Consider the following 23,722-nt stretch of genomic DNA (forward strand, 5'->3'; position numbering starts at 1 on the left):
GGCAGCCTGGTTCATGGATCAAACCACACCTTGACTCCGATCAGAGATTGTGTGTGATGAGTGAGAAGTTATTCTTTGTCAGGCAGGAGTGAATACAAGGGAGCTTTGGATAAATACAAGATAAAACGGATAAAACAGGATCAATGCGTCCACTGCCAATAACACATTGTTTGCCAAATGCAGCTTGGAAATCTAACCATCAGATATGTTCTAAATAGAAATGGTCTTCTTGAAAGTATTTGTAAGTATGAAGCAGAAGGAAATCACAATCTCAAGAGAGGTTCAGTCTGACTCTGACAATTATTAAACAAAGGAAATGGAAAATTTATCTCTGGTTTTTGGGTGCTGTGAATGAACCTCACCCTTCTCATGACTGACGTCTTCAATCCTATTCGGCTACGTGAGGCAGAGCAGGCACTGCCACCATTTTCTATTGTTGAACAGGGCAACACCCAGGGATTTTGGCTTGAATGGGCCTAGACCTTGGCTAGAAGGGCAGAATGTTTAAAGCTGGAAATCCAAAATGTACCTTACCACACAACAAACTCAAGCAAAGATGGCAAAGCATATAGTATTGCATCTGTGAAGTGGTTTTACCTTGTTTTTATACATAGTAAAAATTTCATTTACCATCCAGCCAGGTAACAAGAACACAAGCATTCAGAGTATTTAACTAGCATTGTCAACTTTACAGGTACAACCCAACAATTCCAGTCAATGCTTCTTAAATTTGAGTATGCTGTCCATCATACAGATGAATACAATGACATACTATATAAATCATACTATAAAATCTGTGATGCCTGTAGAAGGTAAAATATTAGAAAAACTTTTTTTTAACTTTTATGTTTGATTTTATGCCACTTATACTTGAATTATACTTCTCAAGGCTGCACATGGTGAACATGCATGGGTCACTTGGATACATTCAAGTAGTTGTTTCTTTTATACTTTTATCTGGTACATTTACCCTTGGTTTTCGTCTCATTTTCGACCCCACCCCCTGAGAGGAGTTAAATCAATTGGCTTAATGTGCACATAGCATGTTGTTGACATTTGGGAGGTTTGTGTGTTGGCTCCTCTGCAAGCTTCGTCCTATGACACACTTCTCTACGTAGGTTTGCATAAATTTATGTGTATCTTTTGAGAAGCATTATTCCAATTTAGGGAGCAAAAAAACTCCATGAGAAGCTGGTAACCCACTGCCTGACATTACATCAACTTAAAAAGCTACACAACCTCTTACATAGGCAAACAATTACCTATTGACACATCCAGCAGAGATGGAGTAACGCTAACAATCATTAAGTGTTGTTTTTCTGGCCACCTGATAGATGTAAGTTCAATATTTACTCTCCATTTAGCTCGGCTTTGGTCTCCACCAACTTCTGCGGAAAAATGAAAAATTAATTTAATTTTTTTTTTTTGCCAACACCAATGGCCTACTGCTTCTGCTGCAAAATGGACTGATAAAAGCAGTGAGACTTAAGCATACAGAAAATTTGCTGCCATAAACCAAAACAACAAGTTAAAAGGGGCTAAAATGCTCTGTAGAGTTGGATGATAACTATAATTGATCACTGCAATTACATATATAGTAATTTGATCCATTGTTAATATATTATGGATATGAAATAATTTTGATAATTTTGATTTCATATCATTTTGATCAGCCCAGAGGAAGCCATAATTAGCGGAGGGGTTAATCCCACATACAACAACAATGTAGGACACAGGTCAGATGATTTAAATCTGATAAAAGTCTCCATTTCTTTCTAATGACTATTGTTGATCATAAATTTAACAAAGGGAAACAATGACTAATGTTGACAAAAATCTTGCCCATGCTGTTGTTATTCCATGCAAAAGAAAACATTGCTAAAGATGTAACTGGAGTCAAACAGGGTGTAGGTGAGAGGTCCAGTGATGCGTTACAAAGGTAAACCACTGGATGGACAGCCTCCAAAGAGTGATGTGTTCCTGCCTCACTAATGTTTTAAAATAAATGAAATAAACAGACATGCATGTAGACAGTTGTTTTCGTTCCAGTGTCTTATTCCTAGAATTTCTCTGTCTCTATTGGAGAGGAGATGCAGTGATATAAGGAACTTCCTTTAAATGCCAGGAATGTGGGCCATTGTGTTGATCAGCTCCTGAGGATTTATGAACATACCGATGGCGTGGTGTGTCTGCGGGCTGTTTAAACAAGATATTAATCAGTGGTAAAAGGAACAATGTGTTGAATGGAAAAGGATATGGAGTGTTAACCCCAAACTAGACGAAACCTTTCTGCTCCATCATAACACAGACAGCTCTTTATGAATTTAAACAATGAAAATGTGAATTCGTGAGTGGCACAACAAGTCGCAAAGTATACAGCTGAGCCAGCACCAACAGACAGAGTATCAACACCTTTTTGTGGGCACAAAATGTGTGAAGTGATACAACCATTTTTGTCTGAAAAACATGCATATTTTAAATGTGAAGTCACATTGTATAAGATTACTTCCAGTTTTTCTAATGTGTAAAATTAGATGAAAATTATAGTTTTCTGTTACTCTGTAGTATGTGTTTCCATTTACATTGTTGATGTTTCTGAAGAAAACACTTATGGAGTGTTGTGAGGCTTGTAAAAACATACACTTTGATGGCAACTGTAGTTGTGTTTGGCAGCATACCTCATGATTCCACTTTGTTTGTTGCATTAGCATTAATCAAATTATAAAAATACCTCATCCACCCTGTCTCCTTCATGCTGAGTGTGTGTCCTGATCTTACAGGGTCTTTCTATTATTCTCAACCAGGGAGAGGCTCCAGTCATTTTGAGGCTTATAGTTCCTGCTATTGTTCTTTATCTGCTTTATGGGATGCTTGTCCCGACCCCCCATGGCATGTTACTTTGGAAATGACCTTGTATATCAGGCTGACTGCTGGCAGCCAAACCTCTCCTTGTATCCATGTCTCCTTACCTCTCCCATCCTTTTCCGTTTTCTGCTCCTCTCCATCCATTAGTGCCTGTCCATTTATTTGCACAGTTTGACTTCAAGAACCATGCCTCTCTGAAGAATTCTTCCTGTCGGTTCACGAATTTGTTGTAATTTGTCACTCACACCATACAAAGATCCTGCAAGGGTTAAGAGCTGAGTACAACCCAGGAATTTGTCTTTGACGCATATTGAAAAGTTCATATTTTATAGTAGCTTTTCTAGCTCTATTATTTAGGTCATACAATAATCAAACAAATCTTTCATTCTTTAGCTAAAGACTTTTTATTCCTCTGCTAATTATTCTGTTCTTGACTGTACCTGCAATTAGCCATGTCTTAATTTCCCAGGGCATCATACTATAATCTAATTACATTTTGTCAAAGATCTGTGGAGAATTCCTTTCCATGTTATCATTCATATTTCTCATACAGCTGAACCCATGGTTTTGAAGCATCGAAGTTTATAGTGATTCTTTCATTCCTTCCCTGTTAAAACAGTTTTTTTTCACTTTGTGTGTGAGTCCAGTAAGTTTCGGAGTGAGTTGCTGATTTCCTTTTCATTCTTGATGAACATCTCCTGACCTCCTACCCACCTACACTGGTCATGTGAATTCATCATACATATGGATCATGCATCTCCTGGGCGGGTAAGGCAGTACCCACCTACATTCAGAGGCTCCCCAAGGAACTGCACCTCAGAATGTGATCACAAAGCACCCTCCACAACTAAGTATTATGTTCTCATTAAGTTAACAACAAAGATGATGGCTTAAAGACGCAATCCATTTTAATCTGGGGTAAGCACATGATTGTACTGCCATTCCCCTCTGTTTATACGGTGGGTGAATTATGTACAGTAATCGTTTGGTCTGCTGATGGTGAAGGAAGTGCACTTTAAAGAGCATGATCTCCTCTGCTCTTCCATGTTGAAAACCAAACATACCAAAAGAGACAATAAAAAGTTAAATGCTTTGCCTAAGCAGCCTCTCTGTCATCTGAAGAGAACAAAAGGTGAGACCTGGATTTCCATCTGACCTTCCTTTATCTGCTGATAGTCATTGTCCCGTCTTTCCCCTTTCCGGATATGGTGCCATACATGAAAAAACAAAACACTCATTTGTGTTTGGTCTCATCTGGGGTACTTCTGTCTGACAGTCAAAGTTGCCCCTCTTGCTGACTCACAGTCTCCACTCTCATCCAAAGTGGTACCAAGAGGTATATGGTGCCATTCTTTAAATAAAATCTGCCATCATGCATTACAGCAGTTTTTTTCCTCAATTTTTTATCATTTTCAGAATGACAGTTAGATTTACTAAACCATGCAGGGGGGCTGTTTTGACCCACAGAGGCCCTGAGTTGACTAGAGTCTGACTGTGGGATGTGTCACTTCCTAGCCCATGCCAAAGCATTGTGAAGCTCAAATACACAATGGCGACACAGCCTTGAACCACATTGTAAGAGCTGCTGCTGCATTGTCTGCTTCACCTCAACACTTCTGTTGACACTAGATTCACTTTCAGCTGTAGAGTACTTATAGCGGTCAACACAACAAAGAAACATTTCCCTGTGTTGTCATTCGACGCCTTAAGGCAACACCCTTCTGTAAATGTTTCATAACTAGTTAATGTACACTAGAGAAGAATAATTAGTTCCAGATGCAATGCACATAAAATAGGGGGCTAGAAAATAGAAGAAAGATCTCCATCTGAAAATGGTATGTTGATACATGTGAGTAAATTCCTGCATAGAATGTAAAGGTTGAAAGTTTCTGCCTGTTTCTTGAAAATATAAACATAGAACCAAGCATTCAGACTGCGAAATTGGCCTCTGATGGGGGTTGAAGGGAATGTGATTTTGCACTGATCCGCCATAGTGACTCTAGTATTTTGTTTTGTGCGTGAGACTCTGTTGGAGTGGGTCCTTGAGAATCAGCAGTGCAGCTAGGCTCACCTCACACAGAGTTCAGGGCAGTTGTGCTGTGCTCATTGCCCCAAATGTTGACTCGACAGCTTTTAGTAGTTACAATTTGTGTGCACTGACAAAAAATAAATAAATTTAAGATATCATTCTGCATTTACTCCAATACAATGGAAGTGTGGAATTTAATGTATGTTGCTCAAAGAATTGAAAATAATATTTAAAGTTTTCAACAGTCACGTCTCTTTCCGATAACAGTGTCCTGGTTACTGTGGAAAATTCACAGACCTCCCCATTACTCGCTGACATCACAGTTTTTACAAGAACTAAATAGAAAAAGTAGTTCCAATTAAAGGTGTCATAGCTTTTTTAATTGACCTTTCCTGAAGCCCTCCCTCAAACAGTGATTTTCCAGTCATAGCTTAGCGATTGTAACCAGGCAAAACAGGTCTTTTAAGCTTTGCAGAAGCAGTGTGCATGGGGCTGTAGAAAGAGAGATAGCCATAACATACAAAACGTTTAGAGTGTTTTTTTTATATGTTTATTTATTTTCTAAATAAAGAAAAAAAAACACAAAAATACGAGGAAGTAATTAAACAGTGTGTTAATCTGTTCAAATATAATCCCCAACATTAACATGTTTAGCTAATTAGCTTACTACTTGCAGTAGTAATACTAAAATACTGTCACTTCAAAGGCTAAGGAGCATCAATGTTAGCTACCTACATTACAGTATTTTGTGGGGTTACAGGTTACATCAGAAAAAGCCCAGTTCAGGGCTGGCACATCCACCCTACAGTATTCACCCACTGTGCAGGATCTTTGCTATTATTCTTGGACAAACTCTCCCTGCATTGCAATACAAGAACAATTTACATGGCTCCTCTCATTAGCGGATGGGAATACCGAAGATCTATGCTATCTGATACTGATGATGCTTAGCATGCTGTTAGCATGATAGCATGTATTTAGTCATATGGATGCATCAAGTGCATATCCTACACTTTTACATGGTTCTTGTTTAAAAATCTGTCGACGGGAGACAACTTAATGGACTTAACATCATAATACTAGCTAGCTACAGCTGATAAACTCTGCTAGTAAGTTACACTTGTCATGTCATCTGACACAATTTATGGTCGCCCGCTAGAAATGTGAGGCCAGCTGATGTCTTTTTGAAATCAAGAACCTGTAGTTTCCAAATTGAATCTGCCACTGTTGTCTTTGTAAAATTACCTAAGTATTGTGCAAGACCTGAAAGATTTAAAGGTGTACTAACAGAGCCGTACAGAGTGTGGGTCAACTGACCCTTTAATGATTTCCTCTATGGACGACATAGTTTGCTTGACACGGGCAGACTTGCAGCTCCTTGCAAATGTGTGTAAGAGAAACTGGTTATGGAAGGGGGTATTCCTGTGCACCGTCTTCCTGCAAAACACTTGAAAAACCTTTAATTTATTGAAGACTAAGGCTAATGACCAAAACATATTCTTCTAATAAAGTTTATCACGAGTAAAGAGGTCTAAAACCTAAACATTGTTTTCCAATAAATTTTATAGCAAGTAAAATATGATTTGCTGTTGTAATCTTTTAATCTTCCTCCCTCTAGTGCATAAAACAGTAATAACTAATCACAGTGCAGGACAGTACTCTGTTAAAGTTGTGTTCAAATCCATTTACAGTCTCTTATTTAACCCCTATCACCATTCAGTAATATTCCAACACTGGATTTTCCTAACTTCAGCCTGAGAGCTCTGGGGAGTGGTTCACAGGGCTGCTGCATCACCAGACACTCGCTACAGCACGTACCCATCTGAAAGCAGCAGGGTGGAGGGTGGGGAGAGGATGACCCAGAACTGTACTGGCAGTCACTGCCAGACCACCTTCCTGCCACACTGTGCCATCACTCATGTACACACATCTGCGGCCAGACAAAAAAGTGAAACAAGAAAGTGGGCTTTTGTACTTCACATTGTGCTAAAAGTTAGAACCATTACAAAAGAAAAAATAACATTGGATGAAATTAATGTGGAGGCATTTTTAGGTAGCAGTGTGCTTTCTATTAAATTCCAAGACCTGCATCCCCTTTTATCTAAAATTAGTGTCACAGGCAGAAAATTCAAACCGACTAGCCAAAGTAGCAAAAATGATGTGCTAGAAAAAATCTTAGCAGACCAGAAAGAAAGTTGAAAGATGGGTATACTATGTGGCAGAGTTTATTATGTATTTTGTAGCTGAGATACCATCACAAAATATTACGCCAGGTGAGAGTCACGTGTATGATACAATGAAAAAAATATGGCACGGGTCATACCATCATTGATGAACCCGCATGACAGTGAAGCATATCTGTAACAAGGATTCCCCTCAGAAATTATTAGTGTTTGATGTTTTTCTGTTTTTGTTATACACACTCACTCTCACACCATGACATGAACGCATGAGCTGGGATTTTTGTTCTGGCCCATTTTCACCCTTGCAGGTCAATGAGATTGGCTTCAGTATTTTATGATGCCGACCCTGTGGGTCTTCATTTTTTATTTTCATCTTCCCCCCCTTTTCTCTCCTTTCATCGTTTCTCCCTTGTTTTTCCATCTTGCAACCACCTTTCCTTTCCATCTTTCTCCTTTCCTCCTCTCCTCTCCACTGTTCTCCTCTCCTCTCTCCTCCTCTTACCTCTCCATCACCTTTTCCTTGCTCCCATCCCTACTTATTCAGCATCAAAGGCCACCCGTGGCTCCGGCTGGGTGGCCACCAGCTTCTCATTTCCTCTCATGCTCTCCAGCCATTCAGCAGTGGCGTGTTCTGTCAGGGCTGAGCAGACCCCAGGGAGTCCACCAGAAGCCTCCGCTAGGCGCTCACCGCCGCTTCCTGCTCATTTAAGAGAGCCCTCAGAATGGAGCGCCATTGTCCTGGCTGTTATCTGATGGCTCCACTCAACAGGCAGACAAAGCCAAGAGCCTGGGGGCTCTCCCCACCTAACTGGTTGTGATGAGGCTCTCCTGATTTTTTTTCTTCTTTTTTGTTAAATATGTCAATAGCTCAAGAAAGGAGTTCTGCAAACACTGATAGATGTATAAAAGCACTACACATTTTCTGAGCATTTAAAAGAATATTATAGCCAACTACACCACACAGATCTGTTGAGAATAGCTATTAGTGATGTGAGGGAACCCGATCTGTGCAGATCAAGGTATTATTAAGTACGTTATACTAGCAAAGTCTGTAGATTGATGAACAAACTAAGTGAGTGACTGATGGACGTGGCAGTACAATAGTAACATATCAGTGAGAGTGAGAAAAAATGAGTGTGGTGTTCAGAGGTTGATTCTCTTAGAATTTGAGAACAAATCAGTAACGTTAATAAACTTTAATAAAAATTTTATAAAACTTTTTTTTTCTCCTTTGATGACACACAGCCAGTTGTGTGGAAGTCAAGTCAAATTTATTATACATCTAAAAGAGGAGGAATGTGGTGCAGTCTGTTGTAAAAAATACAGTACATGCATCCATACAACCAGACATACAACACCGTAGAAAAATAAGAACAGGAAAAACATATCACATCAAATGAAAAAAGACCTAAAACAGCTGGATGTTGAATACATAACATTTTTAAGCATAAAGATATTGTACTTATGTAGAAAGAAGTGCAGATTCCGTTTGTAATGCAGGTAAAAGCTCAAAGTCCCTGTGCATGAGGTGGCAGGACAGTCCAACATGACACAAGCCTGTCAAGCTTGTTCGGACTGGCTAGATTCAAGTTCCCAAACAGGAAATGAAAAAAAATATTTAGCAAGTGAAAAAACTTTTAAAGTCTTTGCTGTGTGTTTTTATAAATAAACTTTACATTTGGTTGAAAGCACATCTTGTTTTTGTTTGTTTGTTTGTTTGTTTGCTTGAACTTTTCTTTTTCTTTACTGATGTTTCAGTTTTTTGTTGATGTTAAAATTTATAAACTCTTTTTTTGCTGTTCTTGTGTTTGCTACTGTCCTGATGGTTTGACATTTATTGCTTTTATTGTGAAGCAACTTTTGTTTTGAAAAGTACGATATAAATAAATATTCACTCACTTGTTGTCAGGCAATGTATCCAAATTAACACAAGATCAAATTCAGTTCTCACAGTAACAACCAGTCTGGGTGGGTACAAAGGCATCATCTACTTGTCTTGATAGAGAGGCTGTAGAGGCAAATTATGACTGACCTTTTTGTTCTCAAGTTTGCTCGGACAGATGTTTTGTGTAAATAATATATGAGAGGGAACTCTGGAACATTGCCAGGGTGTACCAGTGAATAAGTGAAGGATGTTTTAAAGGACATTGTCCTCCAATTTGCCAAATCTACCTAAGTAAGCCGTGTAAGCAAACTGCAGGGAGTCAAATGTGAGCACTGGAAATGCTAGAGCTGCCTAGGTGCCACAGACCTTGCAGTAATCAAAATTTTATGGATTGCATTGAAAAAGAGGAGCAATAATCTTTCATAGGAGCTTCATTACACAAACATTTTCCTTAAAATCACAAAGGATATTCTGCTTAGCAGTTCTGTTCTAGTCTGAAAATTGTTATTAGGATTTGGGTTCTTTCTGCAGTCAAATCCAGTCAAGTCAGTTTTATTTATAAAGCACAAATCAAATCAAAGGGATTTTGAACCAATAAGCCAATGGGGTTTTTTGTTTGGTTCTTAGTTTGTTTTTTATCATCACCATATCGAATGTAGCTTTTGTTAAACATATGTATCAAGCCATTTAATCTTTTTCAGTCCCATGATTTGTTATTTGGGAAAACGTACAGAGTCTTTACACAAAATGAATAAATCTGCAGAGTTAATCAGTGCGTCAATTTATTTCACGATATGTTATTTGTCTAGTTAGGAGGCACAAAACCGTTTGTTTGAAATAGACTTGACCTGCTGTTTAAGCTCTTGGTGCTGTTTTAACAAAGTTTTTACAAAATTATTATTTAGACTAAATAAAGATCACCAATTTTGCAATAATGCATAAGACAAAAAAAAATAGAGAAACATGAGAAATGCGGATATGCTGCAACAGCATGGAGTAGATAAAATATGGAAGCAGTGTCCTCTTGTGGATAGCTGCAGTAAAAAAAATGCACTGAAGTTTTTTTCCCCTTTTCCAGAACCAGCTTTGTCTCATTTAACTGTTTTTTTTTTTTTTCCAGTGCCATTTTCTTTTTCTGCTGAGACACACATAGAGCGGTGAGGGGGTTTCCTATAGAGACATCATTGTGTGGGCTTTATCAAAGGGAGATTTGTTAAAGGAGCTTTGGTCTGCTGTGATATCATCCACATCAGTCAGGACTGCCTGTGCAGGTGCCTGCCACTGGGGGTATGGGGGGGCTGGACTCACTGCCCGCTCCGATTTCATAGGCTTCTGACCTGACAGGAAGGACTGTAACAGTAGAGGGGAAGGTTTCAAAACTACAGAGGAGTCAGGTTTGAGTCGACTGAGAGCAAATAATAAATCAGTCCCCTCTTTTGTTAAAATCTATATATTAAACTGTAAATATTTTGTAAAGTAATCCAGATGTGATCCTGTTTCATCCTGTAACAGAGAGTCTTTAGTCAGTCAATATCTTTCAGTGACTTTTGCTGCCTTCTCAACAGCCCTCTCTAGTGGGGTGGTAATGAACTGAATGGTACTTCACAGTGCATGGTAAAAGATCAAGTATAATTATAATACTGGTCGGAAAATAATTTTGAGGAGAGAGGATTGGTTCCTTCTAAATCTATTGATGTAACTGATTAAATTCAACACAATTTAACTGCCCTTCCAAATTACACATTAGCAAAGTGAAGAATTTTATTTTGCTGCAGAGAGGTGACATAAACAATTTGTCGCAAGGTCATATTTTTAGTATATATTATTACTGGAATGGTAATAGTGTCGGAGACTCACAAAGGGTAATTCAGATATTTCAGCATTAACAGCACCACAGTATCTGAATATTTATCAGCGGGGATTATCAGCTGCATGAGCGTATACGATGTAAGTATAAAGTAACCACTGTATAGAAATGTACAGCATGAAAAGAGTCCAGAACATCTGCATTCATTGTGTTTGTGTTATATTGATAGTGTGTTTCACTTATTCAGTCTAACACCAATATTTTTTTTCATTCATTCACTCTTAATGAGTCAACCCTTTTCAGATAAATACAAGTGGCAAGAGATTTAAGACTTTTTAAAAGAGGAGGGTTTCCAGTTTTCTTTAAAGCATGCTTTGGAGTATAGTCTTAGTAGCACTTCAGCATATGACTGTTTTACCTTCACAGTGAAGCAACCCAGAACTGACACATTAACGTCATGATGTACAAGTAAATACACCAGATAAGAAAAAGAAATCCCAGAAAACAACTGAAGAACATTCTAACTCAAACTGATTCGTCCATCTAGATCTCCCCTACTTTTTCTCTCTTCTTTTTTGAAGATCAAGCAATGGCAAAAAGTTGAATAATTCTGCTGCTTTGATCTGCACACACAAGTGAGAGTTCATTTCCATTTTTGATTTTTTTTTCTTCCTTTCTGTAAGAGTGCCAGCATCAAGATTTACCTTGGTGTGCAAATGTGCTGGAATAGGTTAAAAGGAAATCTCGCTGCTCTCTCAAAGCACAAGTGCAGATGTTATGAAGTTAATTAAAAATTTAGCAATTCGTTTCTCCCGTCCTAATTTAGGCTGCATCAAATAGAAGAAAACAGACGGAAAAATGAGAGAAGTCCATGCAGTCTGTCTTTTTACATGTATGGTAATGTCAACAAGGAGGAACACTTCTGTAATATAAGATTCAGGATAATACACCAATCTTCTACATATTTTACTATTCTTCATACACCATGTATCATTTGGAAATATATTACATCCTGTATGAAATATATCTATTTCTATTTTAAACAAAAATAGCTTTCATCAAATGTGAAATTTTGACTACAGCCCATCTTTCTGACTTCTTGAATTTCCTCAGTTCTGTTTCTCCAAGTCTGTAAGTTTGGTCCATGATGTTATTGAAAGATCTGACACTCGTCCAGTCACATATCATCTGTTTTCCCACAGACATTTACTCAGCCTGCCTCATTTAGAAAACAACAGTGATAAACACGTTTTAAAGCCTCCCCCCATCCACCAATCTTCCACCAATTTCAGTAAACAAGTATCCTTGTTTACTAAAACTGCATCAGTATGTTGACATAGGCCCACTATCTTCTACCATCACTTCCATCTCCTCCCAAATAATAGTGCCATCCACAGAAAGGATGTCAAGTCTCAAGGTGCTGCCCATCCCTTTCCACTCCCCCTGTGTGGATGATGCTCCAGGAGGATAGCAGAGGGAGGGTGTGTGTGGGTGTGGTTGTGGTTGGGGGTGGGGGGTGGGGGGGGGTTCTTTCTGCACAGGTGTTGCAGCTGCATTCGTACATAATTCCTTTCTGTGTGAGCACTGCTCAGTGTTAGCCTCTCTGTGCTGCTTCCCCCCAGTGGGACCCCTCCTCCACTGAGTGATATTACAAGCGGCAGCCGTGCGCCTCTGATCTACAAGCGCTGGGCTCCCTCCTGGTCCTGGGTGAATAGCGCTTGACTTGTTCAATTTGTTTAGAAGCCGCGTTCGCCTCTTTGAAGCCACACATTTTAGCATAAATCATAACCTGTCTCCTTGCTCACAACTGCTTTGAAATGCAACATCTGCTTTTTGAATCCCCTGCTTTACAATTAGTTAAGCAACATCAATAGATTGACTCCCTATAATTTTTCTTGATAATGAACTGCTTTGTACACGTGCAAGGGCATTAGTGGTGGGCCTATTTGATTTTTCAAGGCCAAGGTCCTGAGACGGATCAATCTTCATCAGCCTCACAACGCTGGGACGCTGTGAACTTCCTGAAGTTCTCTGCATGTTCTGAATACAATCAGACACACGTGTTAAATTGGGTTACCTTCCATGGTAACCTACTTAGGAAGTGTCATGGTTGTGGGGCATGTTACCGGGCCATGTTGTTTACTCTTTCATCACACTCTTCAGGTTCCCTGTTTGTTGGTTTGTTTTGCAAAGCACAGCCTTCTGTTCAGCTATGGGAAAAGTGCGGAATCAAAGTCCCGGAGAGCAGCCTGACGTTGACACTGATAAGCTTGGCCTGTCACTATCCATTTGTCTGAATGACAGTGATGCTCTGGTTGGATCTCTGGAGGAAGTAGTACACACACACTGAACCCATGTGCATATGCTACTGCTGCTGCTCTGCCGTTGAAAGAAAGAAAAGTCTACTTCCTTAAGTTTGCTTAATTAAGTTTGTATAGTTATAAAGTTAATATAGTGAATAAAAGGAACTACACACAATATTGGCAGGAGTTTTTATTTGTACGGTATACTGTACCAAGGTTCAAACTTTCACAAACTGATCCATCAGTAAGAAACCTCTCATCAGGTGCATTAAGAATTCTTTTTGCAGGTTGAAGGGGAAAATAACAATCCCACAGATTTTATTTTCAAAGGCAAGCATTTGATCAGTAGTCATCAATTAAACTTACTGAGGTGCAAATTACACCACACGGATTAGATGAAAGAGCCTCTGTGTCATTTTCTCCCCTCCTCCTCAAGGCTTGGCTTGGTTCACAGTACACACAAACAGCAGGCTGATCCCTGGCATGGTGGTGACAGGGTGACACTTCCCCTCACATTACGCAGGCTGAGCTGACTGAGGGGCTTAACAGATAGTGGCATCACAGGCGTACATTTACAAATAAATCTACTGCTCTGGCTGTGCGGCACTCCTCTGCACATGTAGCCCTTGTATCTCTGCTCCTGCTTTGCATTTCTGATTTCAGCTTGAACCTTGCCATAAGATCCAGTTACCATACTGACGTGAGTCCCTCTTCCCAGATGGCATGTGTGGGTTTCTTGGGTAATATTTATGAAACAGGATCCATGAGATTTTATCACTGCTTTCCTGTTTTAATGTTACTATACTCCTTGTGCAAAAGAAAATTACTTTGCAGAATATTATTGTTGCAACAGTAAAATTCTGCACAGTAATTTTCTACTGTGAGGTTAAATAGGGTTAAACATGGTGTGATACATAGAATTTGTTCAGTTTTTGGAGATTTCCTTCTGGAGTCAGTCCCATCTGTGTACAGTAGTTTAGATCAGACGCCAGTATCAGTGTGACAGGTGCTCACATCTCCCACAGCCACTGAACAAAGCTACTGTATAAGATCAATTGGCAGGGGTTCCTGCATGCAATACCCACATTAACTTGATGGCTGTAAATGATATCGTCAAGTGTTACAGCTAATTATTTACCTTTGTTCATCTTTGTCTAAATGCGTTTGGAGGCGCTTTATGATTGATAATCCCATTGTTTCTTTTTTTTTTGTCTTTGCATCTGCTTTTTTTATTATTCATTTCTATGTGGCATTGTACAGACAGGCAATTGTAGGGAATTCATCTTTTTAGGGAATTTACACAGCAAACCCTATGAATAAACAATTCATTTTTTCCTGGTAAATTAGTTATCATTAATTTTAAATGTTGTGTTGGGGAAATGAATTAACATAAATGTATCATGCTCAGAAAGGGTGCATCAGTGGATACTTACTTTGGATACCCACAGGAAATTCACACAGCATGTCAGACAATTGACAGACACACTCTCAGTGTATTTTATCAAACAGCAATCACAATCAATTTTATCAGCCAAGTATGTTGACAAATATAGGGATTTTGACTCTGGCTTTAAGTAGATTCAAATGTAGCCATATGATTAAACAAAGACAACAAAGATAAACAAAGATACGCAGACAAACACATAACTATTATTCTACATGTAAAAGGTATGAAAATAGATTTATTATATAAAAGCATATAGAAATAGACAAACATAATTTCTACATGAAGATTATGGTTGCTGTAAAATGTGTAAAAGGGTTGTGGTCTGATTTTTAATATGCACTACAGTTGTTTATATGTAAAACTGAAGTATATACATTAAAATAATAAGCCTTGGAGAGCTGTTTTTATGGGTTAAAGGAAGCAGTTTAAATTCAACAATTTGGGAAATACATTTCTTAGCTTTCTTACTGAGAGTCAGATGGGATGATTAATACCACCCTCATGTCTGTACACTCAGCCAGTTAGCTTAGTTTGGCATAAAAACCAGTGAGAAAGAGCTGGCCTGGCTATGACCAAAGGCAACTAAATCCACCTACCAGCACTTCTAAAGCTCACTAATTAACACGTTATATGTCTTGTTTGTTTAATTTAAAGGAGTCTTGTTGTAGGCATAATTGCTTACTTTTGGGCAGAGCCAGGTTAGCTGCTTCCCCCTTTTTCTGGTCCTTATTCTCAGCTACACTAACCAGCTGCTACATCCAACTTCATACTGAGCAGAGAGATATCAGAGTGGTTTTCAACCTCTCATCTAACTCTCTGCACAAAAGCAAATCTTGTGTCCCCAAATGTTTGACTGTTCCTTTAAATAAGTGCATATGACTCCATTTATTTCCCTGTTACAGTGTGCTGTGAACCATACTACAGGCTTTAGTAGTAGTGTCACTTATTATCTCTTGATTGACTACACGTCTTTTCATGCAACTTCGCCACAAGTCTCTTTTCAGATCAAACGCGATATTTTATAGGCCGAAACCTTCAAAGCATGTCATATCCTGTCGAGATGATGAAATGATTATGAAGCACCATGAAAGTGACATTTGGCAGATGGACTGTATTCATCTTTATCACTGCAGAGTTCCTGTACTACTTTCCTTTGATAAAACATGAAACACATCCTCTGCTCAGATTTTCAGTCTGTGACAAGTGTTTTAGCTTCAGTGCTGATATGTAAGTCAAGTTACTTTGAATCCTGAGAATATTAAACAAAAAGTTAATGTTTCATTTGTGGTTTAATTTTCATTTTGAGACATGAAGTTGCCAGATAACACAACATTTTGTTTTCTGTTGACTAAAATCTGTTGCATGATAAAACTTAGTGACTTAACTTGGGCTGCCATGTTTTAGTGGATTACATTAGCAGTGTAAGGACCGATTCAGTTCATTTCAGATAACATCACCACAAAGGTGAAGACGGCAGTGATTTCTTCAATCTATTCCTTTTTTTATGTACTTCCCAAACCCCCTCCATCTTCCCTGGATCTCTCTCTCTCGCTATATATCCCCTTTCGTCTTTCGTCTCTGGGAGTATGGGTGCATGTCAAGTGATTGTTGAATTGAAATATTGATGTGGAGTATCAAAGCGTGGTGTAGCACTCCTGTGTTTCCAGAACTAACCACGAAGCGCTTTGATCAGATACTCCTGTGATCTGACTTCTGAAGTTGTTAAGAGTGCTGGAAAACAAAATGCAAACAAACTTCAAGTGCTCTTGGTATTGATAAAAGTTTTCTTTGACAAGTGGAGATGCGTGCTGTCTGCCTGTGTCTGCCCAAGACTGGAGATTTTGGGGTTTTCGTACATGGTAATGGACAAGAGATGAGGGAATTATTATAGTTTTCTGCTTCTCACACACTTAGCGATGTAAACTGTGATACAGAGGTGGGAATCACCACAGAATCCTACTACAATAGCAAGGAAGTTGAGTAGCAATGCAAAAATATTGCAATTCTGGGATTTATGCTGTGTTAGATTTTACCTTTTTATTTCATTTGCACACTAAACAGCTCAATTAAGACACCTGAGTGATAAAATCTTGAATGAAATCCCTTTACACAATGAAAGCTTCAATGCTCATGAGAAAAAAATAAAAAAAAATAATTATTCATTTGGATAATTTTAAGGTGTTTTTGGGGATAGAAGTACTCTTCCACACCAAAAAAATTACATGTATTAAGTGACTGAATAAACTAATGAGGTGAGGTATTCCTCCAGAATTTATTCATCAGTGCATTATCCCTTTGTGATTTGAAGCACAAGGAGAATAAAACAGTTATTTTCATTGGTCTTTTCCATCATCTTCTTAGAAACAAATGGACATTGTGAAGACTGACATCATATGCATTGAGAGCAGAGATAACTGAGGTTAGATGAGGGATGAGTTTCGAAGAGGAGCAGTTCCAACTCCTGACTGCAAGTTGGAAAAAACCTAAATGACCTGATGCAATTCAGTTTTTCTTCTACGAAGAGGAGCAGTTCCAACTCCTGACTGCAAGTTGGAAAAAACCTAAATGACCTGATGCAATTCAGTTTTCCGGCTCTACAATGTTCACTGGTATCTGTAGAGACGTATCTGCAAAGATGAAGTGGCACAACTGATGAAATAATATGCCGTCACTGAAGTAGAAAGCTGCAACATGGCATCATGATCAATTTAAAATGTGCAAATTCTCCATTCTACAGAGGGGAACCTTAAATGTCCCTGGGTAATTTAAAGATCAACCTCTGTTCAATATTTCCCTCTCCCACACTCACACACAGACACACACATTTTCTAACTGAATAGGAAACAGGAAAGAGACTCCTGAATGAAGTATCAAATTGTTGCACTTTAAAGTGCAGCTGTTGGTGTTGCTCCTCATCCCAATGAAACTGAGTGTCATGGTAATTACTCCCCATCTTGTCCTGTCTTGGATTGCTGAATGGTTAAAGAGTGAAGCACTACAGTTAGCAGCAGGCTTTTACATGCTGTCTGTCTCATCCATTAGGCCACATTTGCCACATGAGGGCCATTGAGTCAGCTCAGTGCTGTAAAATTGGCTTTTTGACATGACCACCAGTACAAAGGCTGCTCTCCTCTGTGGCTGCCCTTTTCGAGTGCAGATGGTCAAGACAGCTGGGACAATTTAGTGATCTGAGGCTTTTAAACTGCCCCCCAGGCATGATAAAAACAGCTTGAGCAGCCAGTTGCATATTCTACGTTCTGAGCTTAAGAGTAAGATTATATCTGCAACAAAAACGACACCAACTGTTTTCTACAATAGGAAAAAGAACTAAAAACTCCTCCTGGATTGGAAGATTTCACAACATTAAACTATCACAAAAAAGCCCCGTAGAGTTTTAATAACTGTTGTTGTCTTTTCTTGGATTTATTTCTGCTTTATTTCTGTGTAGAAATGGGTGCATGAGAACGTCTGGATCGCCTTGTTGGGATTTAAGTCTGTGTCAGTTTTGAAGTTGAAGCTGCTGGTAGCCACCCAGTCAGAGCAGCCTGCAATGTATGACGGAGCGGACCTGATTACCGGCAATCTCACCAGCTGTTTAATGAACACAGGGACCTCTTTCTCTGGAAATGAGTTTTCCCTTGAAAACTGTGGAAGCCGTATCCAGGTCTATTTAAATGAGGTAACATGGGGAAGGTAAGCACCACCACATGAGCATTGTTTTCACAGTTCAAAGTGAGTAGAGAGTACTTTGCACTTCAAAGCCACTCATCTGGGAGGCAGTACAGTGGGGGTGGGGTGGTGTGGGGGAGAGGGGACAGGAAATAAGAATCAGGGTAATTAACAACTTCTGCTCTGTAATAAACCAGAGACATAGTATACCTCTGCCTGCAAGATACACTCCTGTTTTCATGTCCTCCTCGCTCTTTGCGTTTTACTACTGTTTTCTTTCATCCCAAATGTTCACTTTAATTTGGAATGAGAGTATTTAGCTGTTGGAGCTACATCATATTTGTTAAGATTTGCATGGGAAATTTGTATCATAAAAACATGAATGCATTTTTATATTTTTTATATATATATATATACATATATATAACTGCATTATTGATCTGCAGATGTTGGCCCTTGCTGAAATTATTTTGTCAAATTTGTTTTTCACGCCAGACGTATTGGGAAACACTGGGACAATTGGAAGCCATTAAAATGCTTTTTTTTAGCCATATTGTCTGTGTTAAATGTAATATTAATCTTTTCTAACATCCTGTAAACGTTTTTTATAAAGAAATTGTATCATAATTATCACTAAAGATAAACTTACAGATTTTCAGATCTGCTCAGTTTGGTCCCCACTTAAAATAAACACAATCTGTGTGATTTATTAGCAGGCTGCGGTTGAAGTCTGCAAGTCATTGTGAGTCTGGAGAAATCTTTTGTTTCAAACTGAGGTGTCTCTTTGTCAAGGACGTAACGTAGGTTGCACTGACTGCTCCGCTTTCGCACCAATAACCTCAAAAAGGCCTTACCCAAATGGTACAGTTTAGTGATCATTTTCATTGTCTTTCATTTATTTTATTATTGTATTTTATTTATTTTAAAAGCTGCTAATTCTAGATTACAACCTTAAGGGAATTCAAGAAACTTTGAGTTTCCGTTCAAATTAATTTATAAGGTATAGATTTGGTTCAATAATTTCCTATTTTAGCTGGTTTCTCCTCAGGGTATGTTTATTTAAGGATCACAGTCTGTGAAAGAAGGAGAAATAGATAACTGAGGTACTAGGAATTTACATGAGAAACAGGTTCCCAGCCTGGATTTAAACTCTTAACATTGTAATGGTGAGCAGATTTACAGAATGAGATTAAGCCTCAATCTGCATTTAATGGAGCACATCTGAAGTGGCCTCTACTTGAACTCTGAAATGTGAGAATGTCACACAGGGTAGCCTATTTGACATGTCGCCTACTGGTGAGAACTCTGAGGCTTTGATTGAGTTTTATCAATTAGCTTTGTGAGGGAAAATACTGGGCCTGTCTTCAGAGTGGCCTCACACCTACCAGGCTGGGGAGCTGCCTGCTGCTGCATTAAGACACAAAAAGTTATTGTTTTTATGTATCATCTCGAGAAAATAAATAATCAGTCAGTTAAATAACCTCCAAACTACCCTCTGTGAATTTATTCATATCGGCTGAAAAAGAGGTCATCCAGCAGGTGATGACTTTTGAAGAGTGCACGGTTTACCTCACTTGATCAGAACTATGCAGGTGGATACAGCTTCCTCTTGTGAAATGCCTGATTTAACTTAAACAAAAGAGTATCTGTGTACGTACTGTTACCGGGAATTTCATTAAACTAAACTAAATTTACTCACCTTCGTGCCATGTCATCAACCTCTCTGATGTAAAGTTTTAGCATTCATCCTACTTTGTTGCATTAAGTGATGCAACACGCGTGATGTTGAGAAAGAAAACTATACTTTTATGCCTTCCTGTAAAATATTATATTGATTGTTGTTGGTCTTAATATTTGTTGACTGGAGATCATACTTTGCCCAACTTTTCATTTAACACAGCATAACTGATTGTTGCCACAAATAGAAATCTATTTATTTATTATCTTTACTTGAATTCCCACAGTGGAGTTGAAGCAGTATGCAAATACTCCCAGGGTGGAAAATATTTTTGACTAAGCTGGCTATATTAATCTTAGATCTTTTAACAGACTAAGCATTTTTCTCTTGTGCAAGTTGCTGAAACATTAAATGTCTAAATGTTAACTCCTTGAATTTTTTTTTTTTTAAATCATGTAGGATGAAAGTTGTGTGAGTTTATTTGAAAATGAAAGAAGTGATATGATACTCTGAAAGTATATATTGCAGAAGACTCTTTATCATGTATTTTTTTTTTTTTTTTTTTTGTAGAACAATTGAAGGAGGAGTCAGTTCTTGGGGTCAGCATTTGGTTGAATTTGAGTGAAATTATGAGTAGCCCACCCCTTCACCTAACAACCCCCCCCCCCCCTTCCTCTCTCACATCTCTCTATTGACTGGCTCTCCTGCATCATACTGGAGACCCCGTTGAGAGGATCTTTTCTCTCTATAAAGAGAAGATGCAGCTTAGGCGCCTGTGAGATGATCGCAAGGATTTATTGCGCGCCTCTCTAAGTCTCTCGTTAACTTCAGACCGGCATCCTCGGATGCTTCAAGACCACAAGTGATCTGGACTGCTTGCATACTGAAAAACACCGACCTAGCGGACCCAGGGACATTTGAGCGACGCGGGATTATCCGGTCTCCTCTGCCAAAGTGCCGGAGTGATCCCGTACCCGAATGTGAGCATCTTTTTCTTCCGCGTTGAGAGCTGTAGTTGAGACCTCGTGCGTAGTCGCCTCCCGGCGCGCTTTGTGTCGCAGGTGCGTGGAGAAGCAGCGCGAGGACAGATGGCTGCGCTGACAATACAAAGGACTGACAACTTTTTGCACACCTTTTTACAGGTTTGTTGTGTAACCACCTTCTTTGACGCAGTGCACGCGGATTTAGCTACCTATTACGTGCTTTGGAGGTGGCGAAAGCGCACGTCTCCACAACAAGTAATGAATAATTTGGGTTGACGCCGGGTCATTATGAGATGATTAAACTTGTTGTAGTGGTAACATAATTTTAATACATTAGGATGATTCAAGTAAGACTGAAAATACCAAGAAAATGGCAATTAAATGTTTAAAAATTGATCTTTTACTTGGTTTACATGGTGTTTGTGAACGTTTTATGAGAGTGTCATATAAAAGAAAATGTATTTAAATCTAAGGAAGATTTAAAACTTTAAGTCATCCTAATGGTGGCCCATGTAATCTGATGTGTGTTTGTGAATCCCCACACAGGACCGGACGCCCAGCTCCTCTCCAGAGGGAGCACCTAACGCCCTCTCTTTCCTGGCCACCACCTGTAGCCAGGCCTGGCAGGTGGGAGGCAGTATGGGCTCAGAAGGCTCCCAGTTCCCCTACGAGGGCACGGTCAGTTCCACGTCGGGAATGTTTCAGCTCTGGAGCAACGACATGACGCCCAGCACAGCCCTCAGCACACACCAGATGACCTTCACGGTGCCCAAGGTGCAGTTCCCTGGACACATGCAGTCTGGCCTGGGTCACCATCATCATCACCCCCATCATCACCACCATGAGCTACCTCTCACCCCTCCAGCTGAACCACCCTCATCCTACTCCTTCGAACTTTCCCCTGTTAAAGTCTTGTCCTCGCAGCCGCAGACCAGCGGCCCCTATTACCCTCAGCACAACAGTGTGGGACAAAACTTCCCCAGCTTCCTCCAGAACTCCTCAGCCAGGCATCACCTGCCTGGAGGCCATGTGGAGGAAGGGCAGCAATGGTGGAGCCTACCCCAAACCAACGCCACCCCCTCCAACCATCCCTTCTCCCTGGGCAGACAACTTGTCTTGGGCCACCAGCCCCAGATAGCCGCCCTTCTCCAGGGCACCTCCAAAGGGCTGCTGAGCTCCACACGCCGCTGTCGACGTTGCAAATGCCCCAACTGCCAGGCCAATGGCGGGGGGTTAGAGTTCGGAAAGAAGAGACTGCACATCTGCCACATCCCAGAGTGTGGCAAAGTGTACAAGAAGACATCTCACCTGAAGGCACATCTGCGCTGGCATGCCGGGGAAAGGCCTTTCATCTGTAACTGGCTCTTCTGTGGTAAAAGCTTCACCCGTTCAGACGAGCTGCAGCGGCACCTCCGCACACACACAGGGGAGAAGCGCTTTGGGTGCCAGCAGTGCGGCAAGAGGTTCATGAGGAGTGACCACCTCTCCAAACACGTCAAGACCCACCAGACCAGGAAGAGCCGGTCGGGGCCGCCTTCACAGAGCATGGACCCTCTGCTTACCAATATCAAGAGAGAGTAATCTCTGTGGTCCATCATTTAAAAATAATAATCATCAATGAACAGACTTTGTGACTCACACTTGCTGCCATAGGTTTGCACTAGAGGGTAAGCATCAAGCTCCCCGAACATCTTCTGTTGTCAAAACCCTTTTTTTGACTTCAAGTAGTACCATAAAAATATATTTAGAGACCATTTTTAATAAAAGTAATTGTGTGCTGTTTGAGGCAAGCCACCTTTAAAGAAAACTTGAAACCTTTTTCAGTGACATTGTGAACGTTTTGCTGCATTCGTTGTACTCTTCAAGATGCCACACAAACAGATTTCACGTGGAACAACACTGGTTTTATGCCTTTAACAATTTGTTTAAATTTCAACTTATGTGATTCTCAAAAATTTTGCAAGCTTCATGATGTAAATATTTAATCTATGTGAAGGATGTGGCAGACATGAGCAAAATTCCACAAGGTTTACCTTAATATTTTGTCCATATTAACATGTTCAAAATAAATGAATGCCTTAGTACAGTAAAAGGTTGCTGTATAAAAATTATAATTTCTGCTCTGAAATTATTTAAAAATGCCTTTGTTGCTGTTGGTAATTAGATTTTTATTCCAAAAGATATCCTAATTTGTTTGCTTCAAGGTAGGGAACTTTTTTGAAATGTAAACACGAGAGTCTTTGATCCACAGATTTATCTTGTCTGCTCTTAAGCAGCAGTGTGAAGCACAATTGCTCCAGATTAGCAAACATTTTAAATTTTTAAGTTCTGTGTAAATTATGTATAAATATCATGAACAATTTTATTGGGGTTATGGCCGCATGTAAATTTTAATAAACACTGTCCCTGCTGAAACAAATTCACTGTTTCTAATGATGTTTTTTTTCTTACATCCTGATGACTGATTGTGAAGTAAATATCTGAGACTGATGGTGAGAGTCAAAGGTTTTAACCTTCTTTCCAGCTCATCCAATAAATGTGTGAATTTCTGAGAATGCCCCAGAGCTCCTAAAGATCTAACTTTTTATTTAGATGATGACTCAATTGCATTCAGAGTACAAACGCTGCTCATTGTGCTGTTGGTGTGAAGGAAGAAGCCCCTAAATAGGACCTAACTTGGTAGGCTGTTCAAAGATTTTCCCACCTCAGAGCAAATACTCATCCCATTGATTTGGCTGTTTGTCTCGCCTGCTCCAATCAAGTTCACAGTCATGTGGTTTTTAATGAGTGTTTTCTTTCTCTCAATGGAGAAGATTGAGTCAACAGATGCAACAGAGGGCACTGGAGAGGAATTCCCTGTGAATGGGACCCCT

General features: G+C 39.5%; 1 protein-coding gene across 1 annotated transcript; it reads left to right on the forward strand.

The window, feature by feature from the left end:
- The first annotated feature begins 20,897 nt into the window (after positions 1 to 20,897).
- sp5l (Sp5 transcription factor-like) lies at positions 20,898 to 23,180 on the forward strand. Its single transcript, XM_040153492.1, has 2 exons — positions 20,898 to 21,008; positions 21,396 to 23,180. Exons 1-2 carry the CDS (start codon positions 20,955 to 20,957, stop codon positions 22,428 to 22,430), a joined length of 1,089 nt encoding a protein of 362 aa, XP_040009426.1. The 5' UTR covers positions 20,898 to 20,954; the 3' UTR covers positions 22,431 to 23,180.
- The last annotated feature ends 542 nt before the right edge of the window (positions 23,181 to 23,722 follow it).

Source organism: Xiphias gladius, chromosome 18 (genome assembly GCF_016859285.1).
Source record: "Xiphias gladius isolate SHS-SW01 ecotype Sanya breed wild chromosome 18, ASM1685928v1, whole genome shotgun sequence".
Lineage (NCBI taxonomy): Eukaryota > Metazoa > Chordata > Actinopteri > Istiophoriformes > Xiphiidae > Xiphias > Xiphias gladius.

Excerpts from the sequence above, each read along its gene's own strand:
- sp5l (XM_040153492.1), top strand. The coding sequence starts at position 20,955 with ATGGCTGCGCTGACAATACAAAGGACTGACAACTTTTTGCACACCTTT. Across the intron at positions 21,009-21,395 it reads TTTTGCACACCTTTTTACAG|GACCGGACGCCCAGCTCCTC; the intron begins GTTTGTTGTGTA and ends ATCCCCACACAG.